Below are 25,819 nucleotides of genomic sequence, written 5' to 3'. Positions count from 1 at the left end.
AACCAAAAAGATTCTCCGCGTTACTATGGTCGACCACAAATATGAGAACAGTGCGAACGACAAATTTGTAAGATACCTCAGCATCAAATTGTCCCAAGAGAGAAATCTTCTGTTTATTGTAAGTATGTAATTGCCTAGTGACAGGTGACAGGATTGGAGAACCCAATTGAAGATACGCCTGAGAATTGATGATAGTGGCAGCATAACCAATATCCACCTGCATGCGAACATCTCGACCAAATATTTGGACAGTGAGGAATAACTTCCCTGAAAAGGGAGAAGTGCAATTGACAGACAACACAGAATCGGAATCAGCATCATGTTCATGAACATCATGTATGCGGTCGGATTTGCAAACGGATGACACATGACCCTTTATTTTGCATTTGTATCACATGGCCCAACGTTGTGGACAACCTTCTCGTGAATGTTTCGTAAAACACCGCGGACGTGAAGGAAGTTGCCGTGGGTTTTGCTGCAGTTTCTTAGAGGTTTGTTTACAGTTAGGCCGAGGCTGCACTTGGTAGCATACTGCGGCCACGTCGGCCGGCGGGGAAACGCCACACGTTTCGTCAACATAGCACAGAGGTTATATTTCCCCAACATCGCCCCATACCTCTATTTGCGCCCCAGCGGCGCGAGAAATTTTAAAAGACTGAGCGATGGATAGGACTTCATCTAGAGTCGGATTTGCCAACTGAAGGGCACGTTGCCTAACTTGTTTGTCAGACACCAATTGGATAATAGCATCCCGTACCATGGAATCGGCGTATGATTCTTTGTGAACTTCAGTAACAAATTTACACTTTCTACTGAGGCTGTGAAGTTCAGCAGCCCAAGCACGATAAGACTGATTCAGTTGTTTTTGACAACAATAAAAGGCAACACAAGAGGCTACCACATGCGTTTGCTTTTGAAAATAGACAGACAGAAGTGAGCACATTTCAACAAAGGACAAAGACACAGGATCTTTCAAAGGAGCCAATTGCGACAACAACCGATACATTTGAGGTGAAATCCATGAAAGGAATAGAGACTTACATGTTTGTTCATCTGTGACATGAAATGCCAAGATGTGCTGTCGAAGACGTTTTTCGTAATCAGACAAGTCTTCTGCTGTCTCGTCGTAAGGAGGAAAAGTAGGTAGAGATGTCGACGAGAGACGCCCCGCATTTGATGCCGCGACGAAATCACGAATCGCATTTGTGAGAAGCGTTTGCTGTTTGATGAGACCTTGCAATAGTTGCTCTAAAGTAGCCATGGAACATGTGGGTCAATGATGGAAAAGAAAAATCACTACCTCATCGCCAATTGTTATAACTTCAAGTTGGACAAATATATTTCAAGGAAGACGCAATACATGAAAGTCACTGAGGCTGTGACTCAGAGTAAGATGTGTGTACACTTTAACAGTCAAATCATAACTGAGTCCAAGTCTAGCGGCCGCTGGCTGGCTGGTGACTTAGGTGGCGCTGCTGCTGCGTGGCTGGCAGACAGTGTCGCATGTAGAGGACGCGCGTAACTGTGCTGCAGCACTTTGAAAGATTGGCGAGTCACAACAGTCGGTCAACTGTCAATGAGCTGCTAACATTCATAAAAGGTGTGGATACCTTAAATATTAATTGTAAACAATAAAACAATGAAATGTCCTGTATGGAATAACAACAATATGGAAAGGATAGTCTCCTACTCATCAATCAAGGGTAGGTATCGCATTGCAGACAGGCACGATGAGAAAGACCGCTAAAATATTAAGCTTTTGGACAAATTCCTTCTTCCAAAATGGAAAGCATACACACATTCACATAAGGACAAGCAAACTCACATGACCACTGTCTCTGAATGCTGGGAAGCATCTGAAACTGTGTCTGGCATGAGAAGCAATATGCCAGGGTGGGTGGTGGTTGCCGGGCTTCATGTGGGCGCATGTAAGGACATTTTGGGGACAAGGTAGGGCTGCTAGTTGCTGAGGTGGAGGAGGGGGGCAGGAAGGGAAGCAGGAGGCGAAAGGGAGGGGCAAAGCAGAGAAGGAAAAAGACTAGTAGGGGCATTGGTGGAATAGAAGGCACACGTAGTGCCGCAAGGAGAGCACTGATGGTGATAGGTGGATTGAGGACAGAGGGGATTACAGGAGTTGTCTCGTGACTCAGTGTCACACAGGACTGGAGCAACCAAATCACATTCTCCACCAGGGATTTGACTGTCTCTTTTTGCACCCTGAAATGAGGAATATTCTCCCCACTATCCTCTTCACCCCTCCCACAGTGGTATTCAGTTGCCCATTGAACTTATGTAAAATACTTGCCTTTAACTGTGCTACTTTCTACATGGGCATGATAGAAGCAGTCTGTCTGCATGAGCCAACTATCAAGTTTTGGACAAGGATCATCTGGACCACCCAGTTGCTGAACATGCTGCTCAACACAGTGTGCTACACTTCAACGACTGTTTCACAACCCATGCTGTCGGGATCCTTCCTACTGAAACCTGATTTTCTGACTTGCACTGATTGGAACTCTCCCTACAACATATCATTCGCTCCCAAAATACTCTCGTTCTTGACTTTTGCTAGTCCCTGTTTCTGCTCACTTTTTCCTCTTCGCTGCTCCCACTCCGGTACTATGCGTGCCTTCTATTCCACCAATGCTCCCACCAATCTTTTACTCTTCCTTTAATCTCTCCCTGCATAGTCTTTCAACATTTATCAACACTGCACCTAGTACTAGCCGCATCCTGTCCCCACCACATCCCTGAAGGACTCTGTCTAAAAGCTCAATATCGTAGCAGTCTTTTTCATTGTGCCTGTCTGCAATTCAGTGCCTCCTCTATATGGTGAATAGCAACTAACCCACTCCACAAAGTCATAACACTAATATGAAACACAACAGTTTGCTACTCACTGCATAAGGAAAAGCACTGAGTGATAAACAGGCACAGTTAAATTGCATTTAAAAGTAAAACTTCTGGACAAAGTCATTCTTCAGATGTGGAAAAACACACACAAATGTAATCTGCAGGCATTAAGAATTGTCAGCAGTAAAAAACAATCTTGTCAGGGGTGAGTATTGGGGATACCGGCGTGTGTGAGGCTGGATTGGGAGCAGGGAAGAGGTTAGATAGGTAGAGGACAATAAGTAGCAAACACTGAGGCCAAGGTTATTATGGAAACAAAGAATTTGAGGATGGTGTCTGAGAAAGATATTGCATCTGGCTCTTTCACAGGAATATGAGTCAAGGGGCAGGGGTTGGGAGTACAGGTAGAATGGGAATGGATAAAGATATTGCTTAGTTTGGGTGGAAAGCAGGATACCAATGTAGGAGGGGTGGGGGGTGGCGTATAGGATACTTATCATTTCAGGGCTGAATGAGAATTACGCCAAGTGCTGGAGGAGGATATGATTCAGTTTCTCCAGTCCTGGTTGGTAATTAGTCATGACAGGGAACTCCTCTGTGTCCGGACAGTGAGTGTGTGTGGAGGATGATGGGTGACTTGAGAGACAAAGCACAAGTGATCTGTTTCTGGATATGACAGGAGGGTAATCTCAATCTGTGAAACCCTCGGAGAGACCCACGGTATATTTGGAAATGAGCTGCTCGTCACTTCAGATGTGACAATTGTAGATGACTAGGTTGTGGAGAAGAGACTTCTTGGTGTGGAATGGGTGGCAACTGTTCAAGTGGAGGTAGTGTTGGTGCCTGGTAGGTTCTGCGAGGATGGATGTACCGATATAACCATATGTGAGGTGGATTTCGACACTGAGGAAGGCAGCTTGTTGTGTTAAGGAGTACCAGGTGAAGTGAATGGAGGAGAAACTGTTGAGGTTCTGGAGGAATGTGAATAGGGTGTCCTCACCTTTGATCCAGGTGTGTACTATCAGTAGAAGTACAGTGAAGCGACTTTGGAGAGAATAGAGATACTTCATGTCTTTTATCACCAAAGAAAGAGCACTGGAAGGTAACAGAAGTTTGTATTGGAAGAATTCACGCAGTGAAATTGATGACTTCACTGTGGAAAAGCAATTTCCAACAGTAACACCTGTATCAAAATAAGTTGAAGACTGAAGTGAAAGACTTTCCTGATATGAGTGGAACAACCCAATGGCACACTATTTGAAAACTGGGTTCAGATAATAAAAGTTCAACAAAAAACTTGTGCTTATAGAAAAGTAGGAAAAGAAATAAGTTCTTGGGGCAAATAAGACCCTTGCCAACCACAAACAAACTATTTAGTACACTGATGAGAGTTAGTGTGGTGCAAATCATTCCAGGGGGTATGAATAGCATAAAGAAATATGTTTTATGCACCAGAAAATGTAAATGAATATCTCAAACAAAGTATTAGAGAGTGTAATGCCTGGAAAGAAACAACTCAAATTCCATCCAGGAGTGGATCTTTAGATCAGGTTGAATACAACATGACTATAAATCCAGTATCATAAAATCCATATGTGAAATGGAGGACAGCAGGTTCAATACAACATGATGATAAATCCAGTATCATAAATTCCATATGTGAAACGGAGGACAGATTCTATCACTGAATGGATGGAAAGCTTACGTCACAGCATATGAGGAATTTACTAATGGATGCCTACTGGCAGATGCACCACCATACTTCAGGTCACAAGACTATCTTTTGGAAAGTATATTGAACTCAGTAGACAAGGAAAGTAAACTTCTGGGGTTCCCTGTGATATACTGCAAATACAACACCATTGAAATTAGCTGGGCCTTTGTCAAGAATGAGGTAGGAAAGGGAACAATAATTTTCAAAGAAATGATACTTCACATTTGTGTCATTCAGCTCAAAGTGTCTGGAGGAATTCAGGAAGTCATGTGCACAAACTTTAAAACAGATACACACAAAGAGTAGATGGTCTTTAAATGGCAATAGAACCATTGCTGATAGGAGTAGATGACTGGTATAGCAACAGCAATACCTCAGACAACTGCAAAAGCCATTAAGATAGTTTTTTTTTTCATTCACCATTCTATCCTGCAAAATTTATTCAAGCTAATCATTTTTTTTTTTTATTTACTGTTCAAACATACAGTAACTTACATTGCTCATTTATTGAGTGCTGTTCATATACTGAGTGTTCAATTGCAATTTCCCATTTTATTGTCCCCTACTTCCAACCATTGAAAGCAGAAATATTGTGCAGTAATGCTACCAAGAGAATTCAGTAAGTAATGCAAAAATGTGTAATTTGTTGTCTGGCATCACGGAATACGCCCACTGCAGCTTCTATAGTTTCATAATGTTCTGATAGGTGGCAACGATATATGTAGCCTTCAAAATGGTATCTGTAACAGAGTTACATTACAAGCAGAGAGCTGTCATTGAGTTTCTTTTGTCACGCTAACCTGACCAGTCTCTCATGTGCCAGCCAGTCACACAGAGCTGTAACTATTGCAATGCTGGAACATGCAGACACACTCATTTGAGGTGATCAATGGATCACAGTCAAACATCTCACTGCTCAACTGTACATCTCTGTTCGTAGTGCTAACACACTTGTCCATCAGTTGGGGTACTTAAAGCTGAGTCCTCACTGGGTTCCTTTCCACCAAATAGAAGACCTTTAACTGCAACAAAGGACAATCTGTGTGGAATTGCTTGCACATTATTAGGTTAATAGTGGCAATTTTTTGTCGAACATTGTCACTGGCAGTGAAACACTGGTTGATCACTTCGAACCAAAAACAAATGGCAATGTGTGGAGTGGCACCGTATCACCTTTCCTCTAAAGAAAAACGTCAAAGAAGCACCCTCAACTGGTAAAGTCATAGGGAGGTGTTCTGGAACTCTAAAAGAGTTATTCTGTTTGATGACCTCACTCATGATGCAACAATCAACTCTGAAGTGTACAGTGCCACACAGCAAACTGATGAACAGAATTCAGCATGTACACTGTCACAAGAATGAAAACAAACTTTTCCTTCTCCATGACAATTAAAAGTGTCACACAAGTCCGAACACCCGAGAGGAGCTCATAAAACTTCATCAGTCTGTTCTTCATCACCCATCCCACAGCCATATTTTGCTCCTTCAGACTTCCGTCTGTTTGGCCCGATGAAGGGTGCACTGCACTGGAAGTGGAATATGTGTGATGGAGAGTTATTGATGCAGCAAAACACTGGCTCTGATGTCGACCAAGAGAGTGGTGCTGTGTGGGCATACAGGCCCTCCCAGTAAGGTGGTGTAAGACTGTCACATTGTAGCCAGAAGGGAGGGGGAATAACCTGGTGTACTGGAATCCTAAATAAAACCAACCTGGTTTCAGAAAAAAAGTGTTGCTTTACTTGCTGAATGCTCCTTGTACTACAAGGCTTTCATTGTTTGCTGGGGAACAGGTGCTTACCACACATTACAACAATGGCAGCATGATGGTATGATAACTACACTCCACCACAACCTTTCAATTTCTTAACATATTCTTAACTAACAAACACAGTGAGGATTCCTTAGAGATGACATACAATGAAACCAACAGAAGTTCAAGATTTAGAGCCGGGCTTTCTCACCGCAGTAGCTACAGTGGTAAACTCCCCCACAGGGTCTTCCCTGTCAGCACTCCAGACCTATATGCATCTCCTGTTCTACTTAGTACTGCAGCACAGTCCTTTCCCCATCTGTGCTTTGCTTTTCTCATCTTCTGCCCACCATCCAGTCCCCATCACATTCCCATCCCTTACTCGTACCTACTTCTTTTACCACCTAGCGCCGAGGAAGCCAGCTGTAAGATTAATAGTTCACTTTTAATTACTTTTATGTTTAACTAATGAAATAGTTATTATATTTTTTGTGTTCCAAGCATTAGTAAATTATCAAGTGACATGACTGATTATCGTAAAATATGTAAAAGCAGTCAAATCTCACTGACTCAGTGATGTAAGTTGTAACGTATTCATGAAGAAATGCTTTTAATGTGGGTATAATTCAGAATATAAACACATCATTCAAGCATGAGAAACATATATTTCTGTTGCTGTCTATTGCTTTTTTTGGTAGGCACTTCCCTTGACACATAATAATTTTGTGTTGAAAATAATGATGTTATATCTCAGCTCCTGAGACTGTATTAGGATATGGCGTTTTATTTAATAACTGTTTAGTAACCCAATCAGCTGATCGCCAGAGAGACACACTCCATTACGGTATGTGATCGAGAACAGAAGTGTACAGATCTTCAATACCATTAAAGACAATATTATTTTCCTTTGCTATTGTGACAAATGTGTTAAAAGTACTGAAGAGAAGAAATTGTAATTTTCCTCAAGGATGCAATACAGTGGCGAAAAGATATTTAAACAAGCTCCATTTTAAAGATGGTGCATTTCCAACACATGTGCAAGACATCTGTAGGACCTTCGAACAATTGATTCGTGATTGCTGACAAATCTGCATCACAGTCTTATGATACGTCGGGAGGCGTTTTTAACAATAACTGAAGTAATATGCTGCCCAGCTACGAAATGTCGAACTAAATGATGACTACACTGCACTGGATCACTTTACAAAGCTTCCATGTAAAGTTGCAAATAATGCCAGCAATTTACCGATGACCGGCAGAGATCCCCAGCTGCTCCTATACATGAGATCGTCAAGCACTATTAATTTCTGTCTCACAATTCTCACAAGGGGCTATGAATTTTCAGTGACATACAGGAAGGAGTCTGAGAACCTACCCTGTCTATAAATAATGTAATTTCAAGGAGCCAGCATGTCAGTTACCTTCATCTGATTATTTTCTTCAGGTGTAGGAGTAGTGAAGCAAGTAACAAGAGTTAATCTGCCTGGCACATTTGAATTAAAATTAAAGGTAATATTATAATGATTCACACATTCTTACACTCCACTCAACTTTGTAATACACAAATATGTTTGTAAATTTAATTATTTTTCATTTAGAAGCAAATCTGTTGAAGATTCGAGCCATTTGTGGCTCAGTTGTAACAACAATAGGGAAATTAGTTTCTTCTGTAATGGAAAACAGTTTTATTTCTTTTGGCACTTTATTACAATGTGCGTTTAGTGTTCCCTTCAGATAATGTTGTGATTTATTTGATACATTAGATAATATAAGTATTACACTGCATAAAAGTACCCTATGTTTCACATTCACTAATTTCACTGGAAGCATAGCAAAAAAAATATTGAAATATATTCCTAAATGGAACTTAACAGTAATGGTATATATGTACTACCTAAAGCGACATATGAAAATTTGTGCCACACTGGGACTCAAACGCGGATTTCCCACTTACTACGAGTGGTCGTCTTGCCACTTAAAGAGTACCAGAACATGTTCCATGGACTGACTCAAACTTCCATATGTCACACATCTACCTATTTCTTCTTGTAGATTATTAATTAATTTAACCACACTTGCACATCTTGTGATTACCATGCAGGTTGTTTGGATGATGAACTAGAGATGTTTCATGCTGTTACCTTCAGTTGTTGCACACAATCTGTCAACCACAATGAGTACATGTCAGTTTACCTTGTAAGTAATTCCCAATCACCATTCTAGAAGTTAATTACTTGTGTGGTCCTGCCATGCAGTTCCACATGACCGTTCTCTCAGACTTCCTCACTGTGTTGCAACATACGGGTGCTGGAAGAGAGCTGTTATCTGTCCAAGCTACTACATGATGCAAACAGCTTAGTGGTATATTTCTGTATTTTACACCACTGGTTTTGATATACAGTTTCAATTCCAAATGTATAGGTAAACAGATGTCATAGCTCATGACAGACTATTTAAAATGGATGTGTGTCATGCTGTGACATTAGCAACTGAAAGTGAGTGACACTTCGCAAAAAGATATTTCACCTTTTTCTGCTCACTCACATTTTTGCAAATGTCTTTCTCTTATTTGATCTCCACACAAGTAATTAACTTCTAGAATAGTGACTGGGAATTACTTAGAAGGTGAACTGACGTGTACTTATTGTGGTTGACAGATTGTGTTCAACAACTCAAGGTAACAGCATGAAACATCTCAAGTTCATCATCCAAAAAACCTGCATGAAAATCACAAGATTAATTAATCTAACCATCTAAAAACCGATCCCAACCTTATAATCCTAACTGCTGACAAAGGGTCTAACACTGTGCTCTTGAACCACACGCATTAACTGGCAGAAGGACCCTGTCAGAGGTAAGATTCATCCAGCTACAAACCCTGTCACAATAACCCCATTCCTTTACATATGCCTGCCTGTGTCTGTATATGTGCGGATGGATATGTATGTGTGTGCGAGTGTATACCTGTCCCTTTTTCCCCCTAAGGTAAGTCTTTCCGCTCCCAGGATTGGAATGACTCCTTACCCTCTCCCTTAAAACCCACATCCTTCCGTCTTTCCCTCTCCTTCCCTCTTTCCTGATGAAGCAACCGTGGGTTGCGAAAGCTTGAAATTTGTGTGTGTGTTTTTTATTGTGTCTATCTACCAGCGCTTTCTCAGTTCGTAAGTCACAGCATCTTTGTTAAGGCATTGTTGGCTGAAAGCTTATTGTGTGACAGTCTTTTTGTTGTGTCTATCTTCAAGTCAGCATCTCTGCTGTATGGTGAGTAGCAACTATCCTTTTGAAAATATTGTTACAGTCCATCCTGGGTTTTTCGTTGTTTGATTTTGCTTGACAGCTTTTCTTCAATCATAACCCAGTGCTGTTTTTCTTTGTCACTATTTGCTAATGCAGTACTATACTCAATGTCCATCCTTCTTTCTCTTCTTTCCTGTGTTTGTCATGTTGCCTTACAAACTGCACTGCACACTCTACTTACAAGCCACACTGTATCAACCGTCTCGGCTCAGACAACAGATGGCTACAAGACCATGATACTTGTTGATGCAGCATCTTATGTCCCATATTACTCTCGCCAATATCATTAATTCTATACCTTCAAATTGATCACTCTCCCTGCATCACTCTCCTGTATTTTTGTGCATCTTTCCTGTGCCCTACCAACCTGTCCCCACCCCTCCACTCCTTGTCCTCTCTATTCCAGTTCGCACCTACTAATTTCATCTAATCCAATCAAACCTGAGGTCCCCCTTCTTCACATTTATCCACCCACAAACCTGCAACTCACAACAAAACCTTTTTTTATTTATATATTTTTAGTTGATCTCTGTGTGACTTCACGTACATTTCAGTTGGTTTTCACCTCTCACGATCGGCGTATTCCCTCTGATTTCCCGTATTTCATCCGTTTCACCCTTTTCATAATTTTTCTCACATATTTGGTGGTTTTTTGTGAATTTTTTGGACATGATTCTATGTTATTTACGTATTTTCCGCCATTTTTATAGCAGCATGGATCCTTGCTCCTTCCATCTGTGTCAACACAGAAAAGTTTCCTTATCCATAGTCAGAACCCAGTTCCACATATTGTTCCTGCATTGTTACTTGTTCCATGGAAGCCCCCAAATGGCCTTGCCATCAAATTAGCCATCTCCGGCTGCCATCCTTCCTTCCACAATGACCTCCAACTGTTTGGGTTCCACGAATCCTTAACCCTCACAAACACAGTCCTGCAAAACAATGTCAATCAAGCCCAAACCTTCTTGCAATACTTTCTCTCCATCTGTAAAATTCTCCAACTATGCAATCCCAAATTCCTGGATCCCATAACACACACTGAAACTCTTGCGCTCCAGGAACTAGAGCAACATGCACAATGTCACCTCAAAAAATTCTCCACCTTGCTCACTTCCTGCTCCCACCATGGACTACCACTGTCCACCTCCAAACTCCTCCTACATGCCCTCATAACTGACAAAACCTGTCTCACAGACCTACTACTTTTGCCCCACCCTCCAAAACTCCCTCCCACCACCACACAGAATCCAGAATCTAAACAGACCCGAAACACAGTCATAAAACCTTTCCTCCAAAAGTCTTAGCCCCATAGAAATAGCATTCCTTTCCAAAGGCCTCGCCATTTGCCCCACTCCCAAATTTAACCAGACTTGTTAAAGACCTTCTCTCCTTCTCCCGGTCCCCACAGCAGAAACACTTTTTTGCCAACAACCCTATCCATCAGACTCAACCAAGGACCAATGTTAAACCCTGCCTGACTCAGTTACTCCTCCATCCAACCGTGCTCCTCCCCCAGTCCCCAAATCACCCCCTGTTAACTTCGCAGAATTTCTTAACCTCGCCTCACCATCATTCCTCAAATCCCTCAACATACAAACTAACCTTACATCCACAGAAAGAACTGCAATCCACCACTAAAAACTGATCCTGACTTTTTAATCCTACCTGCTGACAAAGGCTCCAACATTGTTGTCTTAAACCACAAGTATTACCTGCCGCAAGGACCCCACCAGCTGTTAGATTCATCCACCTACAAACACTTCCACAAGGACTACATTCCAGATATCCAGCAGGATCTCCAGTCTCTCCTCAAATCCTTAGGCCCATCCCAGAACATCTCACTTAAGTCCATCTCTCTCCTCATCTCTACCACTCCCTGCACTACCTTCTACATGCTTCCTAAAGTCCATAAACTCAACTACCCAGGATGTCCAATTGTGGCTGGTTACTGTGCCCCCATTGACTGAATCTCAGCACTCATAGACCAACAGCTTCAGCTTATTACCCACAACCTACCCTCATATATAAAAGACTTTCCAGAGTTCCTGTTCCTTTACCACCAGTGCCCTGATCATTACTATTGACGCCATCTTCCCTTACACTAACAGAACAATGCCACGGCCTTACTGCTAGGGAACAGTACCTTTCGCAGTGCCTGACAGATTCCAAAACAACAACCAAGGCATTATCTTCAAACAATCTGGGGTCATCCACATGTCACCATCCTGGGCCAATCTACTCATGGGCCATCTAGAGGAATCCTTCCTAAAAAGCCAGAATCCTAAACCCTGCACCAACTTCAGATTCACTGTTAACATCTTTGTGATCTAGATCAAAGGTGAATACACCCTATCCACATTCCTCCAGTACCTCAACACCTTCTCCCCCATTCGCTTCACCTGATACTACTCACCCCAAAAAGTCACATTCCTCAATGTTGACCTCCCCACCTCAAGGATATCTACATCAGTACCTCTGTCCATAACAAATTTACCAACCACCAGCAGCACCTCCACTTCAACAGCTGCCAGCTATTCCATACCGAGAAGTCCCTTCCATACAATCTGGCCACCCATGACTGTCGCATCTGCAGTGACGAATGGTCGCTCTCAAAATACACTGTTGGTCTCACTGAGGCCTTTACAGATCGTAATTACTCCCCCTTTCCCTCCCCCAACTTTGTACAAAAATAGGTCTCCTATCCCCTATCTTTCCAGTCACCCAATACCTTCCAAAGTCCCACCATCCAGCCACATGGGAGCATTCACCTCATTATTTAGTACCACCCAGGCCTGGAGCAACAGAATTCCATTCTCTGCCAGAGTTTTGACTACCTCTCCTCGTTCCCTGCAATGAAAAATGTTCTATCCATTATCCCCCCCCCCCTCCCCCTCTGTCCATAATGACCCTCCATCACCCACTGTGCTTACACAATATCCTAGTTCATCCCTACACAACCCCTGCTCCCAATCCCTTGCCTCATTGTTCACATCGCTGTAACAGACCTAGAGGCAAGACCTGTCCCATACATTCTCCCACCACCATCTACTCCAATCTGGTCACAAACATCGCCTATCCCATCAAAGGCAAGGCTATCTGTGAAACTAGTCATGTTATCTACAAGGTATGCTACAACCACTGTGCTGCATTCTCTGTGGGCTTGACAACTAACAAACTGTCTGTCCGCATTAATGGCCACCAACAAACTGTGGCCAAAAAACAACTGGACCACTTTGTTCCTGAGCATGCCACCCAATATGACATTCTTTATATCAATGACTGCTTCACAATTGGTGCCATCTCAATCCTTCCCACCGTCACACCAGTGTTTCTGAACTGTGCAGATGGGAACTCCCTCTGCAATATATCCTACGTTCCCATAACCCTCTTAGCCTCAACCTTTGTTAGTCATTGTCCTTATCCACCTAGCTGCTTCACTGTTCCCATTCGAGCACTAAACAGCCCTCTATTCCACCTATGCACCCAGTCTCTTTTTTTCTTCTCTGCATTGAACTGCCCTATGCTCCCTCCACCTTGTCCCTGCCCGCTCCCCCAGCAGCACTTTACCATCCCCTACCTGCTTACCCTGCTATCCCTCGTTCTCCCGCCCCAAGCCTCTCTCCTTACCCCCACCCAATTGCTTCTCCCATCATGCACTGCTGTTCATAGACTTTTTGTGTGACAGTCTCTTTGTTGTGCCTATTGCAACTCAGCATTTCCACCATATGGTGTGCTGCAACTATCCTTTTCATAATACTGTCACAGCCATTTTGATGGATCATCATACAATTATATTTGAAGAATGAAGACATACCTTTTTGTAATTGTAATAATTGTAGTCTCATGACGGTGATTTTGAAAAACATTTTTATACTATGCAGCTGCAATATTTTTCCCTTATAAGCAGCTACTCACTTTTATCAGTTAATTAACATGGAAAATACTGCACATGTGTGTGAGTGAACTCTTGAGATGAGTGCAAGTTCATGGCCTGAGTTTTCACATTTCATGTGGACTTCAAATTTGGGTATGACAAGGTATGATTAGCACTATTTCGAAAATGAAATGTAAGATTAGTTAAATAACTGAGAGTGTAAACTGTAAGTTTAAATTCCCAATATCACAATTTCAGTGAAAAATGTTCCTTCACATCAACATACATTTTTGTAACATTTTAGAACAATAATGAAAATGATGCTTGCCTGTTTCCAGTGTCTTTCTCGAATTCCTTTGTTGCATATTGTTGAAAGAACGGGAAGAAATTGTTTAAATTTTTCAACTTTGGCTCGCACCATCTCTGCCACTCGTTTAGCTCCACGTAAGTCATATAATGTTTTAGCTAACTTGTACAGCAGACGCCACATTTCATCAACCTTTTCTGTTATTGAATCTGCATCCAATTGCAAGAATGGACCTTAAAAGAAATCAATACATTAATACATGTAAGTGTGACTCAAATAGCAATTATTACATTACCATACGCACACTTTTGAGTTGTAAACTATCAGAAACTACAAAAAATTTGTAAAATACATATGATCCCTTTCAATTTAAAACTTAACAGCATTTTTAAACCTAGCAGTGTATATGTATGAAACTACTGTCCCTGCATTATAGAACACGTTCAACTTGAAGTTAGTTTCTTCCACAAAAATCTAACCACTGTTCGGGATATAGTTTCTACAGCTTTGAAATTAATGGGCTTACTTAGACCGTGGGATATATACGGAAGAACCATAAATGCTTACTGGTATGCTACAAAAAGTAACTGAAGGGTTGGACAGACATACAGTATCTGGTGGCCACAAAATTGATCACAATCTAACTTGTAAGTGACAATGATGTGGTGCCATGTATAGCTGGAGATGAGAGTTTCCAAATGAGATGAGAATGGAGCAAATGTGGATTACAAATGGTTATGAGTTACTGCCTAAACTTTGACTCAGGCTAATATATGAGGATTTTTTTATAAATCTGCTGAGAACATACAACAACACTTTTGGATTGTCTTGATCTCATTCTTAACCACTTCAGTGTCTGCAGACAATAGTCTGTAAAATGTCAAGTATAAATAATACATTGTTTAAGATTTGTGTGTGTGTGTGTGTGTGTGTGTGTGTGTGTGTGTGTGTGTGTGTGTGTTTGGAGTTTATGGACACTCAACATGATGTTACCAGCAACCTTGCAAATGTTTTTAAAAAAAAGTCTAAACTTGTTATAACACAATGAGAGCGAAGCTACAAAATTACACTCGTTCACTCACCCTCACTCAAGTTGACTAGCATGATGACTCTATGTAACGCACCTTAAGGCAACAGAGAACATCGTTTTCTGAGCAAAAGTTGTGACAAGCAACTATTTTACTTAGTTTCTAATATAAATACTTATGAAAATGCATACATGAATTTTTAAGAGGTCATAGTTGTAAGTAGGCTGTTTAGGTTTTTTTATTGGTAACGCCACCTCTGTATGAAAATCACTGGCTGTGCTGTGGGCAGTCTGTGTCTGCTTTGCACTGTTGTAATACTCGCCATTGTAGTGTTAGGCAGCTGGCTGTGAACAGCGCGTAGCGTTGCGCAGTTGGAGGTGAGCCGCCAGCAGTGGTGGATGTGGGGAGAGAGATGGCGGAGGTTTGTAATTTGTCATGAACTGATATACATATTATGACTTGTGATGATATTAAGGTAAATACATTGTTTGTTCTCTATTAATATCTTTCATTTGCTAACTATCCCTATCAGTAGTTAGTGCCCTCAGTAGTTTGAATCTTTTATTTAGCTGGCAGTAGTGGCGCTCGCTGTATTGCAGTAGCTTGAGTAGCGAAGATTTTTGTGAGGTAAGTGATTTCTGGAAGGTATAGTTTAATGTTAGTCAGGGCCATTCTTTTGTAGGGATTCTTGAAAGTCAGATTGCGTTGCGCTAAAATTATTGTGTGCCAGGTTAAGCACAGTCGTGTATAATTGTTCTAAGGGGGAAGTCTCGTGTATAAATAGTTCTAAGGGGACGTTTCATAGTCTGGCCCCGGTAGCTGAGTGGTCAGCGTGTCAGAATGTCAATCCTAAGGTCCCGGGTTCGATTCCCGGCTGGGTGGGAGATTTTCTCCGCTCAGGGACTGGGTGTTGTGTTGTTTTAGTCATCATCATTTCATCCCCATCGATGTGCAGGTCGCCGTAGTGGCGTCAACTCGAAAGATCTGCACCAGGCGAACGGTCTACCCGACGGGAGGCCCTAGCCACACGACATTTCATTTCAAGAGGTCATAAAGCTATCGTCTTTTTCGTTTTGCTTGTCTCTTAGACCTGCACAGTTGTTTCTGTATTAGGCAGCTTGTAAATGTCGCTCTCTCTTTTCTTTCAAATGCTGTCCATATAGGTTGTTTTTGAATAGCTTACATTAAAAGCCTTATAAAAACTTAACAATATAGTCAGCCAGGACAATGTGGCCCAGCAGGAATTCACAGGTACGTATGTATTAGAATAATGGAAATTTCTGGATGGAGCAATACAAAAAACAAGGGAAAGGCAACCACTCGGCTACAGCAGATTGATGTGTGGAGCACAGTAACACGTAATAGAAAACAGCATTCACACTAGCATTCACGCACTAGCATTTACACTAGCATTCAAGCGCTAGCATTCACACACAACCACACAGACACCCAAACACTTACTCCCACAGCCCTGGCAAGACTAATTATTGGTGTTTAAGTGCACTTTATAGCTCTGAAGAAGGATTCATCAGACTTGTTTGTGTCTATTGACTACTAAGCATTTCTCAACTATTCGATGAATTGTTACATTACCTCCTTGCACTATGCATATTTCACCTAGGACTTTCTGTTATCATAACAATGCTTTAGTTTTAAAAAAGCTTCTTCTTCTTCGTCTTCCTACCTTCCATTCTTTTGCATTGTAAACCAATTCAAAATAGACATTCAGATTGTTTAAATTGTTCTTGTAGTATATAAAACACAAAATTTACTATATTATTTATTAATTCCAACAGAGTATAACATAAACGATCATATATTGATCTCTAAACTTCTGCATCTCTGGAAAGTCATAATGTACTCAAGCAAATTAATAGTTCACAATTCAATTTCACAAGCAAATTTAGGAATTTATGTACTAATTTCTGTTGACAACTTCTTACACAGAACATTACATGATTTACACCTTCTTCTTTGCAGGTTGTATGTATCTATTGCATCATTCTTCATGTACAGGGAGAGTTAGTGCTGCGTGACAGTTTTTGAATTTATAAGACACAGTGACATTTTCAGATATAGCACGTATCTTATTTCAAAAGATACACAATGAATATCAGTTCACATTTTATATGTTAATTTTGACAGAAACTGCACATTCATATAATATTTGTGAAAGATAATGTCCTTTAAGTACCAGCCCTCTTCTTCAGCACACTCGTCGACTCTCTGCACATAGTTTGTCACTCTCTCTGATATTTTACGGGGTACAGCACAACTCTGTCACTCGATGGTATCCTTTAATTGAAGCACAGTACATGACTAACAGATGCACACTACATTCTTGAGGAAGCCTCACAAGGAAAAGTCAAATAGAGTACAGTCTGGAGAGCAGGGCAATCTCATCAGATATGACTTTCCCCGGAAACAACCGCCTTTCTTCTGACACGCTTACAGAAAGTGTGAGCTGTTACACCAAACATTTCATCAATTTATGTCATAGTGATGGAGCTGGGATGAGAAAATCATGTGAAGTCAAATATCACTCCCAGTTCACGGTGATGGCTCTCCCAGTTTCTTCTAAAATAATGCCCTATGACACCAAATTTCTTGAATCCACCCCACAGTGTAACCCCGTTACAGTGGGTATTTGTGCAGTTGCTGAAGGTTGTTTGGAGACCAATAACAACTGTTTTGTGTATTAATACTTTCACTCAGATAAAAACGAGCCTCATCTGATATTAAAATCACAATTCCAGGTTCTCCTCCAACATCTCTTTCATTGCTTCAGCAAAACATCTCCTTCTCACAAAATCTTGAGGCTTCAGCTCCTGAACAACCACAATTGTTTAGGGATGAAGATTTAGACAGTGTAAAATGCATCACACGGACGAATTTGATAACTGTGTGTGTAGTCTCATAGATTGGTTGTGGCTCTGTCAAATTGCATGATGCACAACTTCAACATTTTCAGGTGACACAGCCATCACTGCATTACCTCTCAGTTTTTTCTTCAGTGCAGAACCTGCCTTGCAAAACTTCTTAACTCATAGCAGAATGGTACTGCAAGGTGGAATTGCACCATTACGTGGAATGTTGAACTGGAGATGGAACTTCCTCTGAGTGGTGGTCAGAGAGTCTGCATTTTTACAGAATATCTCTAGAAGGAACATACGGTGTTGTGCAATCCATCTCTCTGCTGTAACTAAGCTGTTACTGTAGGGGAAAACAATGAGCCCAAGCACACCCCTCTATTATGCCGACTAACCTGGTACTACTTGAGCCGAAACATCACATAATGCTGACTCTCCTTGAAGCCCATGTGTCACACATTACCCTTACCCCTTTATATTTTTCAAAGATAGATTTCACTGATGCCTACTTTCAACTGCCTGTAAATGATCAGATGAAACAGTTTTTAATGCTTAATATGCCATTCACAATGTATCGTTATAACAGGTTGCCATTTAGGGTTGCAAGCCCTCCCGCAATATTTCAAAGATATCTTGAGCAGCTTAATCAAGGTGCCAGAAACATCTCATTCAACTTAAAAACTTCCCTTGTGTAGCAATGTTCCATCCCAGCATGTACCTGATGCCGACCACAGATGCATTGGACTGTGGTGTTTGTGCTGTGCTGTCCCACAAGTAAGCAAATAGAACAGAACAGCCCACTGCAACACCATCTAGAATATTAGATGCATCACAGCAGAATTATTTGTAAATTGGGAAGGAAAAATTTGGCTATCATAAAAGGTATCTGGAAGTTTAAGCTGCTACACTTGTACCTCAATAAATACACCTATTAGATCCATTATTTGCCCATCAGAAAGCACTCCAACGCAGACACACTTTCCCGATTGCTGTGAGCATCATATGCTGAATTTGATGGGCATGAAATGCTGTATTTTCCCTTAGATACAAACCTGTGTCACATGCCTGACAAATTTCTGATTATGACGTATGAAATAGCAAAGCAAATGGCCCTTGAAACTCTCCTCTGCGGAGTGTCGTCTGCTGGAGAGCGGTGTTGCCCAGAACTCTTGCCTAAAGACACCATCCGGAATGGTGCACTTATTTTTCCTTACAGCACAGGCTTAATGTTGCTGAAGGGATCATCTTGTTGGCTTCAGACACTGCTGAATGCCACGCCGTTATTACTCCCATATTACATTCCCAAAATATTCCCCACATTCCACCCCCAAAATATTCTATCTTCTCCAAACTGCACATTGGGGAATGTAGAGAATGACAGCTACTGTGCAACATCATGTGTATTGGCAAGGGCTTGATGCTGCCATTGAACACGCCATCCAGAACTGCCATGCCTACACCCACAATCAGTCAGCCCTGCCTCAGTGGTTCAACACCAGGCCATGCCCTGACCACCCCTGGCAAACGGATGGTCAGATTTTTGTTTGTTTATTTGTCTGATTTGTTTTAGCCGGCAAAAAAAAAAAAAAGAGAGAAAGAGAGAGAGAGAGAGAGAGATGGACATATGCGCTCATGTCAGAAGCATAGAACACTAAGAAGAAATGGAATTAAAGGCGACTACTCATTAAACCCAACAGATGGAAAGATAGAGAACTTAGAACAGGGACTTCCTCTTTTAGAAAGTTCAACAAAATACACCATAGAGACAATAGAAGTGCCGAACTAAAGATTAAATGTCCTTTGCCATATTTCTACAATGCATAAAGAGTAGAATGTGGTCGAAAGACCTTGCGTCATTTGCTAAAATGGCGGCAAACAAACAACAGTATGTAACTGGTTAAAAAAAGGGGGCATTTGGTCAGGAAATGGCGAACTGTCAAACATTCATGAAAATGAGCACTGGAGGTTCACCACTTAACAAACGGCAATGGTTAAAATGAATGTCCAATATGCAACCTGGCTAAAATGATCTCCTCGTGTGAGAGGCCCGAGAGGAGGTAGGCCAAGCTCCTGGAAGAGGTCTAATTTGCCGGAGCTTGTTCCCGTGAAGGGAAGACAAGACACCACCTGCTGACAGACAGCAACACGGAGATCATCGGAGAAATGGATGAATAGCGGGCCACTGGCAGCAGCATCAGCAGCCTCATTTCCTGCCAGACCAACGTGATCACGGACCCACATAAATAACACAATGGCTCCCTCAAGAGTGAGCAGGAAGCTTTTTTGGTCCCATCGCACTAAGAGGTGAACTGTGTACAGTGCCCAGATGTTCTGGAGGACACTGGGAGAATCGAAGCAGATGAAACAATTGAAAAGCCTGTGTTGCTGGATGTACATGTGGCCTGATACACGGAGAAAAGAGCTCTGCTGTCAATACTGAGCAGTGTTACGGAAGAGGTCAAAGCACTTGCAAGGACAAAATTTAGTTTCCTGGAGGCAGAAAACAAGTGGACGCTGCGATTCCATGAGCAGCTGCAAGTCCTTCTCATCGGATCTAATGCCACAAACGTTCTTACTGGTACCAGGTGCTGGAACGGAACCATAAGTGCCAGAAATATTCAACAAATCTTTGTAGACCAGCATACGTCTGCGACGGCGATATCCAAAGCGGCGACCCATTGTAAAATGATGCTATTCATATAATGAATGCGCGAAGTTGCATCAGCAGCTATTTATAGCTCATGACGCAAGCGCACGCTGACGTAACCGGCCCCGTTCTATTATCTTATATAAACGAATCGGCCGCAGACGTATGCTGGTCTACAAAGATTTGTTGAATATTTCTGGCACTTATGGTTCCGTTCCAGCACCTGGTACCAGTAAGAAGGTCACCAATATGAAGAAGATTGCTAGTATATCTGTATTGTCAGGTCCTAAATACTTTTTAGGTCTGAAATTGAATTTTTCTGTTGCTAAATCATCCGAATCAAGTAGTATTGGTAATGGTTGGATTACATTCGCTGTTGTTGTTTGTCATGATGCTTCTAGGACTGGATTCCAGTGGAGGAGAGTCATGATGGGGAAAGGGCAGGAGAGAAAAAATTAAGGGCTGTCACCTCAGTAACTGCTGAGTGCCAGCCTACAGGGTGCAGAGCCTGGAGGATCCTGTATCACAACATCTACAGAGGCGTAGGCATCCTCACTGGGTCCAAGGCAGAAAAACGGTTGGCATTGCGTATCAATGAAACAGAGACACTGTTGAAGAGGGTCTGAGTCAGCAGACGAGAAGACCATTTGCCTTTGTTTAATTTCTTGGAGCCTTTGTGGTTGGCAGATGAAGACTCAGATGTTTGTTGCCCAGATGAGTATTCCTTCTGAACTTTACGGGCTGCTGGTTGTGTAGCAGCTGATTTCACCACTGGAGGAGAAGATTTGGTGGCTTGTTGCACAGCTAGAGGAGAAGGATATGGTGATGCTACTGTAACACTGGATGATCCCAATGCCATGGCATCTCGGCTTGAGTACCAGTCTGTGTTGCCGTGTTGTTCATGGAGCGAGATGTAGCAAGAATGGTACTGTAAGTGCCAGACAGGAAAATGGATGGTTTTTGACTTGCCAACAACTTGTAAGTGACAGCATAAAGCACTTTTCCCTTCATCTGGGTCTCCTGGATGGCCCCCTCATATAGATATATGGGACATTCTCAGGATGAGTCTGGATAATTGCCATTGCAATTGATACAGCAGGAAGGAGGTGAGCAATCGCCCTAACGATCATCCTTACCAAAAGTAACACAGTTGGCCTCGTTTCAACAGGACATTCGAGTGTGGTAGTAATACTGATACTGGTAGCAGCACATTGGGTTTGTAACGTACGGACGAATGGTGGATGCAGAGGGTTGTACGGGCACACAACGGCAAGGTCTTCAGTGCCTGCTCAGTAACATAGAGAGACGGGTGTCAAGAAAAACCCCAGAACAGGAATATAAAACAGAACATAAAACACGGGTAACTATCATTGAAAAATATGTTCTCACCCATACCGAAGCATGGGATGAAGCAGGGTGCCAGCAGTAAAACAAGGACAACACAGGAGGAAAATGAGAGAGGGAGCTAAAACAATGTAGCAAATGGAAATGGCTGGCTGACCGCAAGGAAAAAAGGGGAGGAGGGGAGGAGTCAGCCACTCTGCAATACACTAAAACCTCCACCCTAAAAGTTTAGGCCAGACACATCACAAAACTTTAAAACCCTAGACACACAAGTCTCATCATTAGCTAAAACACAGGGCAGATCCCCAACAACTTGTGCTTCTGCCCTTGCATCACGGTATAAAATGCAGTCTGTTAAAATGTGGCGGACAGAGATGTGCACACCACAAGCATCACAAAATGGTGGATCCTCCTGCCGTAATAGAAAGCTACGTGTGAGAGGACAGTGCCCGATCCGAAGACGCATGAGGGTCACTTCTTCCAGCCTGAGCGACTGGCAGGAGGAATGACACGGCCAAGTTGTTGACTTCACCAACCACATTTTATTGGCCGTCACCGCCAGCCATTCTTCCTCCCACAACTCCGTGCACTTCTTGTGGAGTGCAGAAATGACAGACTGCAAGGGAATAGGACACTGAACCACATCCTGCTCTCTGCAGGCTTCCTTGGCAGCCCGATCGGCCTGTTCATTGCCCCATATTCCTACATGACCAGGCACCCAGCAGAAGGACACCTCCTTACCTCGCCATTGGAGCAAATACAGTTGGTCATATATCAGCTGGACCATCTCCTTAGTTGGGTACAGATTCTGAAATGATTATAAGGCACTAAGAGAATCAGACCAGAGGAGAAATCGATTGCCCCAAACACGATTCATCCAGTCCAGTGCCTTCAGGATCGCATGGAGCTCCACTGCAAAAATGGTATGATCAGACAGTGATGACTTCATAGCCTGCTTTGTTCATTGATGGAGGCACTACTCTACCAAACACGAGAAAAAGAGTGCACATAGGCATCAGGAAGGCATTGACCTTTTTCATTACCCAATAGACATCAGTCAAGTCATCACTCTAATAGAGAACTCCAATGCACTGTTTCTCTGGTGTCGGAAAGCGCAGAAGTTGAATGTGCACCAGAGGGTATGGACCTGGACACCCACTGGGGATTTAGTACTCCAGCACGTGCCTGCACACAAGCCTCGCCATGCAAGTGTGCCACTCTCTGTACCACATGAAGTCCACGGCCAATCACATATCCCGTGCTCGTGTATTTAGGTGTCCGCGCGGCACTACCCTGACAGTCTGATACTCACAGTAGTTCGCGTGTAAATCTCGGCCTTATTGTGTTCCAGTTATGTATCGTTGTTTGGAGTGTTCCTGCACTGTTGTCTCACCGTGTTTATCACCTCTGTTCTTCCTTGCTTGCCTCGTGTTGTGTGCTGGTCAGTCATAGTATCTGTCGTCCCCTACTTGCTCATCTGTCCTGTCTGTTCATTGTTAGCGATACCTCCTCAGCCCCCACACCTGGCGGCATTGTGTCTCCATTCTCTTCTGCGCACCACTTGCCAGTCGCTTGTGGCTATAACATTGGCGACAAGGTAAAGGGTTTGGTGGTATGGAGGCTAAGTTGGTTTGTCTCCTGGAGCAACAGCAGCAGCTCATGCAACAGCAACAGCACCAGTTAGATGTCTTACAGCAATCCTTGCAGTTGCTGATGGACAAAGTAACAGCACAGGATGCCACATTGCACCAGCTCCTGGGTGTCCCGGTTTCTGAAACGATGATAAGGAAGACTAGGAAATGTACTTGCATAATCTGAAACAATACTTCACTCCACTTCAGGTCACAGATGAATCCCTACAGTGGTCATTATTCTAGTTCTGGGCATCGCGAGACACATTCTTCCTGCTCTGCAAGTTGGCACTATTGTCAGACCCCATGGCTCCCTCCTTTAAGAAGATGTGTATGCTTATGACCAACAACTATTATCAGTGATCCCAATGCCATGGCATCTCGGCTTGAGTACCACCAGTCCCATAAACAGCCCAGTCAGTCATACCGTTCTTGTGTCATGGACTTGCAGGGTCTCCAGATGCAAATGCCACTTCCCTTGCACCAATCAGCATTGTAAGATGTCGTATGCAGTCTCCTCGATTCATGATGTTGGCATTCAACTGCCAAGCGATTCAGAGGTCCGCACAGCTGCACTGAAACTTGATAACCCCTAGTTAGAAGACATGCTGCACATAGCCCACTCCTTTGAAATCACGCAAGCAGCTAACAAGAGTGTCATGGCGAGACCACAGATGGCCGCCCTCGCACCATCAGCATGGTACAGCCTGCAGAGAGCAATGTCATTGAGACTCTTCCTCGTCAGAACTCCCTGTGGCTTTGGAGCTGCCGGACACCACTCGCTGGTGGTCACGTGGGTCACTTCTGTCTTGCCTGCGGTGCTTTTCTGCCCACTCTCATGCAGATTGATCCCATCACTGGAAGACGTGCACGCTCTGTCAGAAAGAAGGCCATCTCCGATCTGTCTGTTGCAGCTGCTCCATCCGCTACCCATGGGACATCAGGCTAGCTTGCACATGCTGCAATCAGTCATTCCACTGGACAGCCCATTGATGTGGAAGTTGTTCCTCACACTCCACGTTTTTAAAGCGGATGTGCATTTCCAAATCAATATGGGGGCCACCATCTCCTTAATCAATCTGGTGATGTATACATGAGCGGGATGCCTGGAGCTGTCTCCCACCTCTCACGATTCATTGCGTACAGTGACAGTTCTGTCACCCTCCATGAGCAGTTCTCAGTCCAGGTCACCTATAAACACGTTCCCTGAGTCCTGACTCTACTGGTAGTTGAACATCCCTTGGCTTCAAACATTTTTGCCTCGATGCTTTCACACTGTTTGGCTTCTCAATTTCTGATGAAGTTAAGATCGTTTCCACTGCCGTCCCATTCCAGGACCTCAATGATCTGTGCTCGGCCTACGCCTCTCTGTTTCTGTTTGACTTAGGGTGTGCTTTTGACTTCCAGGAGCACATTCCTCTCCGGCCAGGTGCTCAGCCACTGTTCTTATGGGCTCGACCCATTCTGGTCGCCTTCGTCCAGCAGTCAAGCAAGAGCTTGATCAACTGCAGGCTGCTCGCATCATTGAGCCTGTGGAAGCAAGTGCTTGGGCATCCCCATTAGTGGTGATCAGGAAACCCTATGGCTCCCTTCACCTATGTGGGGTTTCGGAGTTACAATCAATGCACAGTCCCTCATTGAAATGTATCCCATGTCCAGCAAGAAGACTTTCTCTCCAAACTTGCACATGGCAAATACTTCCCTAAGATCGACCTGGTGGAGGCTTACCACAAATTACCTTAGTTGAGAAAACCCAAAACATCGTTGTCATCAACATGCCTTTCAGATTGGATAAATACAAGCACCTTCCATTTGGTATTTCCTCGGTGCTGGCAATTTTCCAGAGGTCCCTGGAGCAGCTCAAACAGCTCATCCTTGCTTGTGTCAATTATCTCGATGACATCTTGGTCACTGGCCGTACATGCCGCGAGCATTTTTAAAACCTCAGTACCTTATTTCACACCCTGGGGGTCATAGCCTTACACTGTCAGATGGAAAAGTGTAGCTTCTTTCAACCAGAAGTCGAATACCTGGGCACTGGCTCAGTAAAGACAGCATTCGTCCGTCGGATCGCAACATCGTGGCCATCAACTCCCTTCCCTGCCCCAAGGATTTACCTGACCACCAGGGTTTTTTTGGGCAAGTTTTTACCCCAGGCTCCTGACATTTCACAGCCCCTCAACTGCTTGTGTCACAAAGGGGTGGCTTTCAACTGGGTCAAGCTGCGATCAAGCTTTTCTCAAATTGAAAACTATGCTCAAGTCAGCGCCTTGCCAGACGCCTGTAGCTCTGGAGTGCCTTTGGTTGTGGTGGCTGATGCTTTGGCCTATGGTGTTGGGTCAGTCCTGGCTCAAAGGAATGAGGATGGCTCAGAACAGCCCATTGCTATCCCCAGCACAGAGGAACTATTCTCAGATTGAGAAAGGGGCCCTGGCGATTGTGTTTGCCGTTGAAAAGTTTCACATCTTCTTGTTTGGGATGAAGTTCAATCCGCTCACTTATCA

General features: G+C 43.1%; 1 protein-coding gene across 1 annotated transcript in view; it reads right to left on the bottom strand.

The window, feature by feature from the left end:
- Positions 1–25,819, bottom strand: part of LOC124776158 (dynein axonemal heavy chain 3) — a 1,197,897-nt gene that overhangs the window by 998,682 nt on the left and 173,396 nt on the right. The window contains exon 15 of the mRNA XM_047250998.1: positions 13,817–14,028. Coding sequence (XP_047106954.1) covers positions 13,817–14,028 — 212 coding nt within the window. The remainder of the gene's footprint in view (positions 1–13,816; positions 14,029–25,819) is intronic.

This window comes from Schistocerca piceifrons, chromosome 2 (genome assembly GCF_021461385.2).
Source record: "Schistocerca piceifrons isolate TAMUIC-IGC-003096 chromosome 2, iqSchPice1.1, whole genome shotgun sequence".
NCBI classification, from domain to species: domain Eukaryota; kingdom Metazoa; phylum Arthropoda; class Insecta; order Orthoptera; family Acrididae; genus Schistocerca; species Schistocerca piceifrons.
Note: the sequence above shows the minus strand (reverse complement) of the source record. Positions and strands in the feature narration are given on the sequence as shown.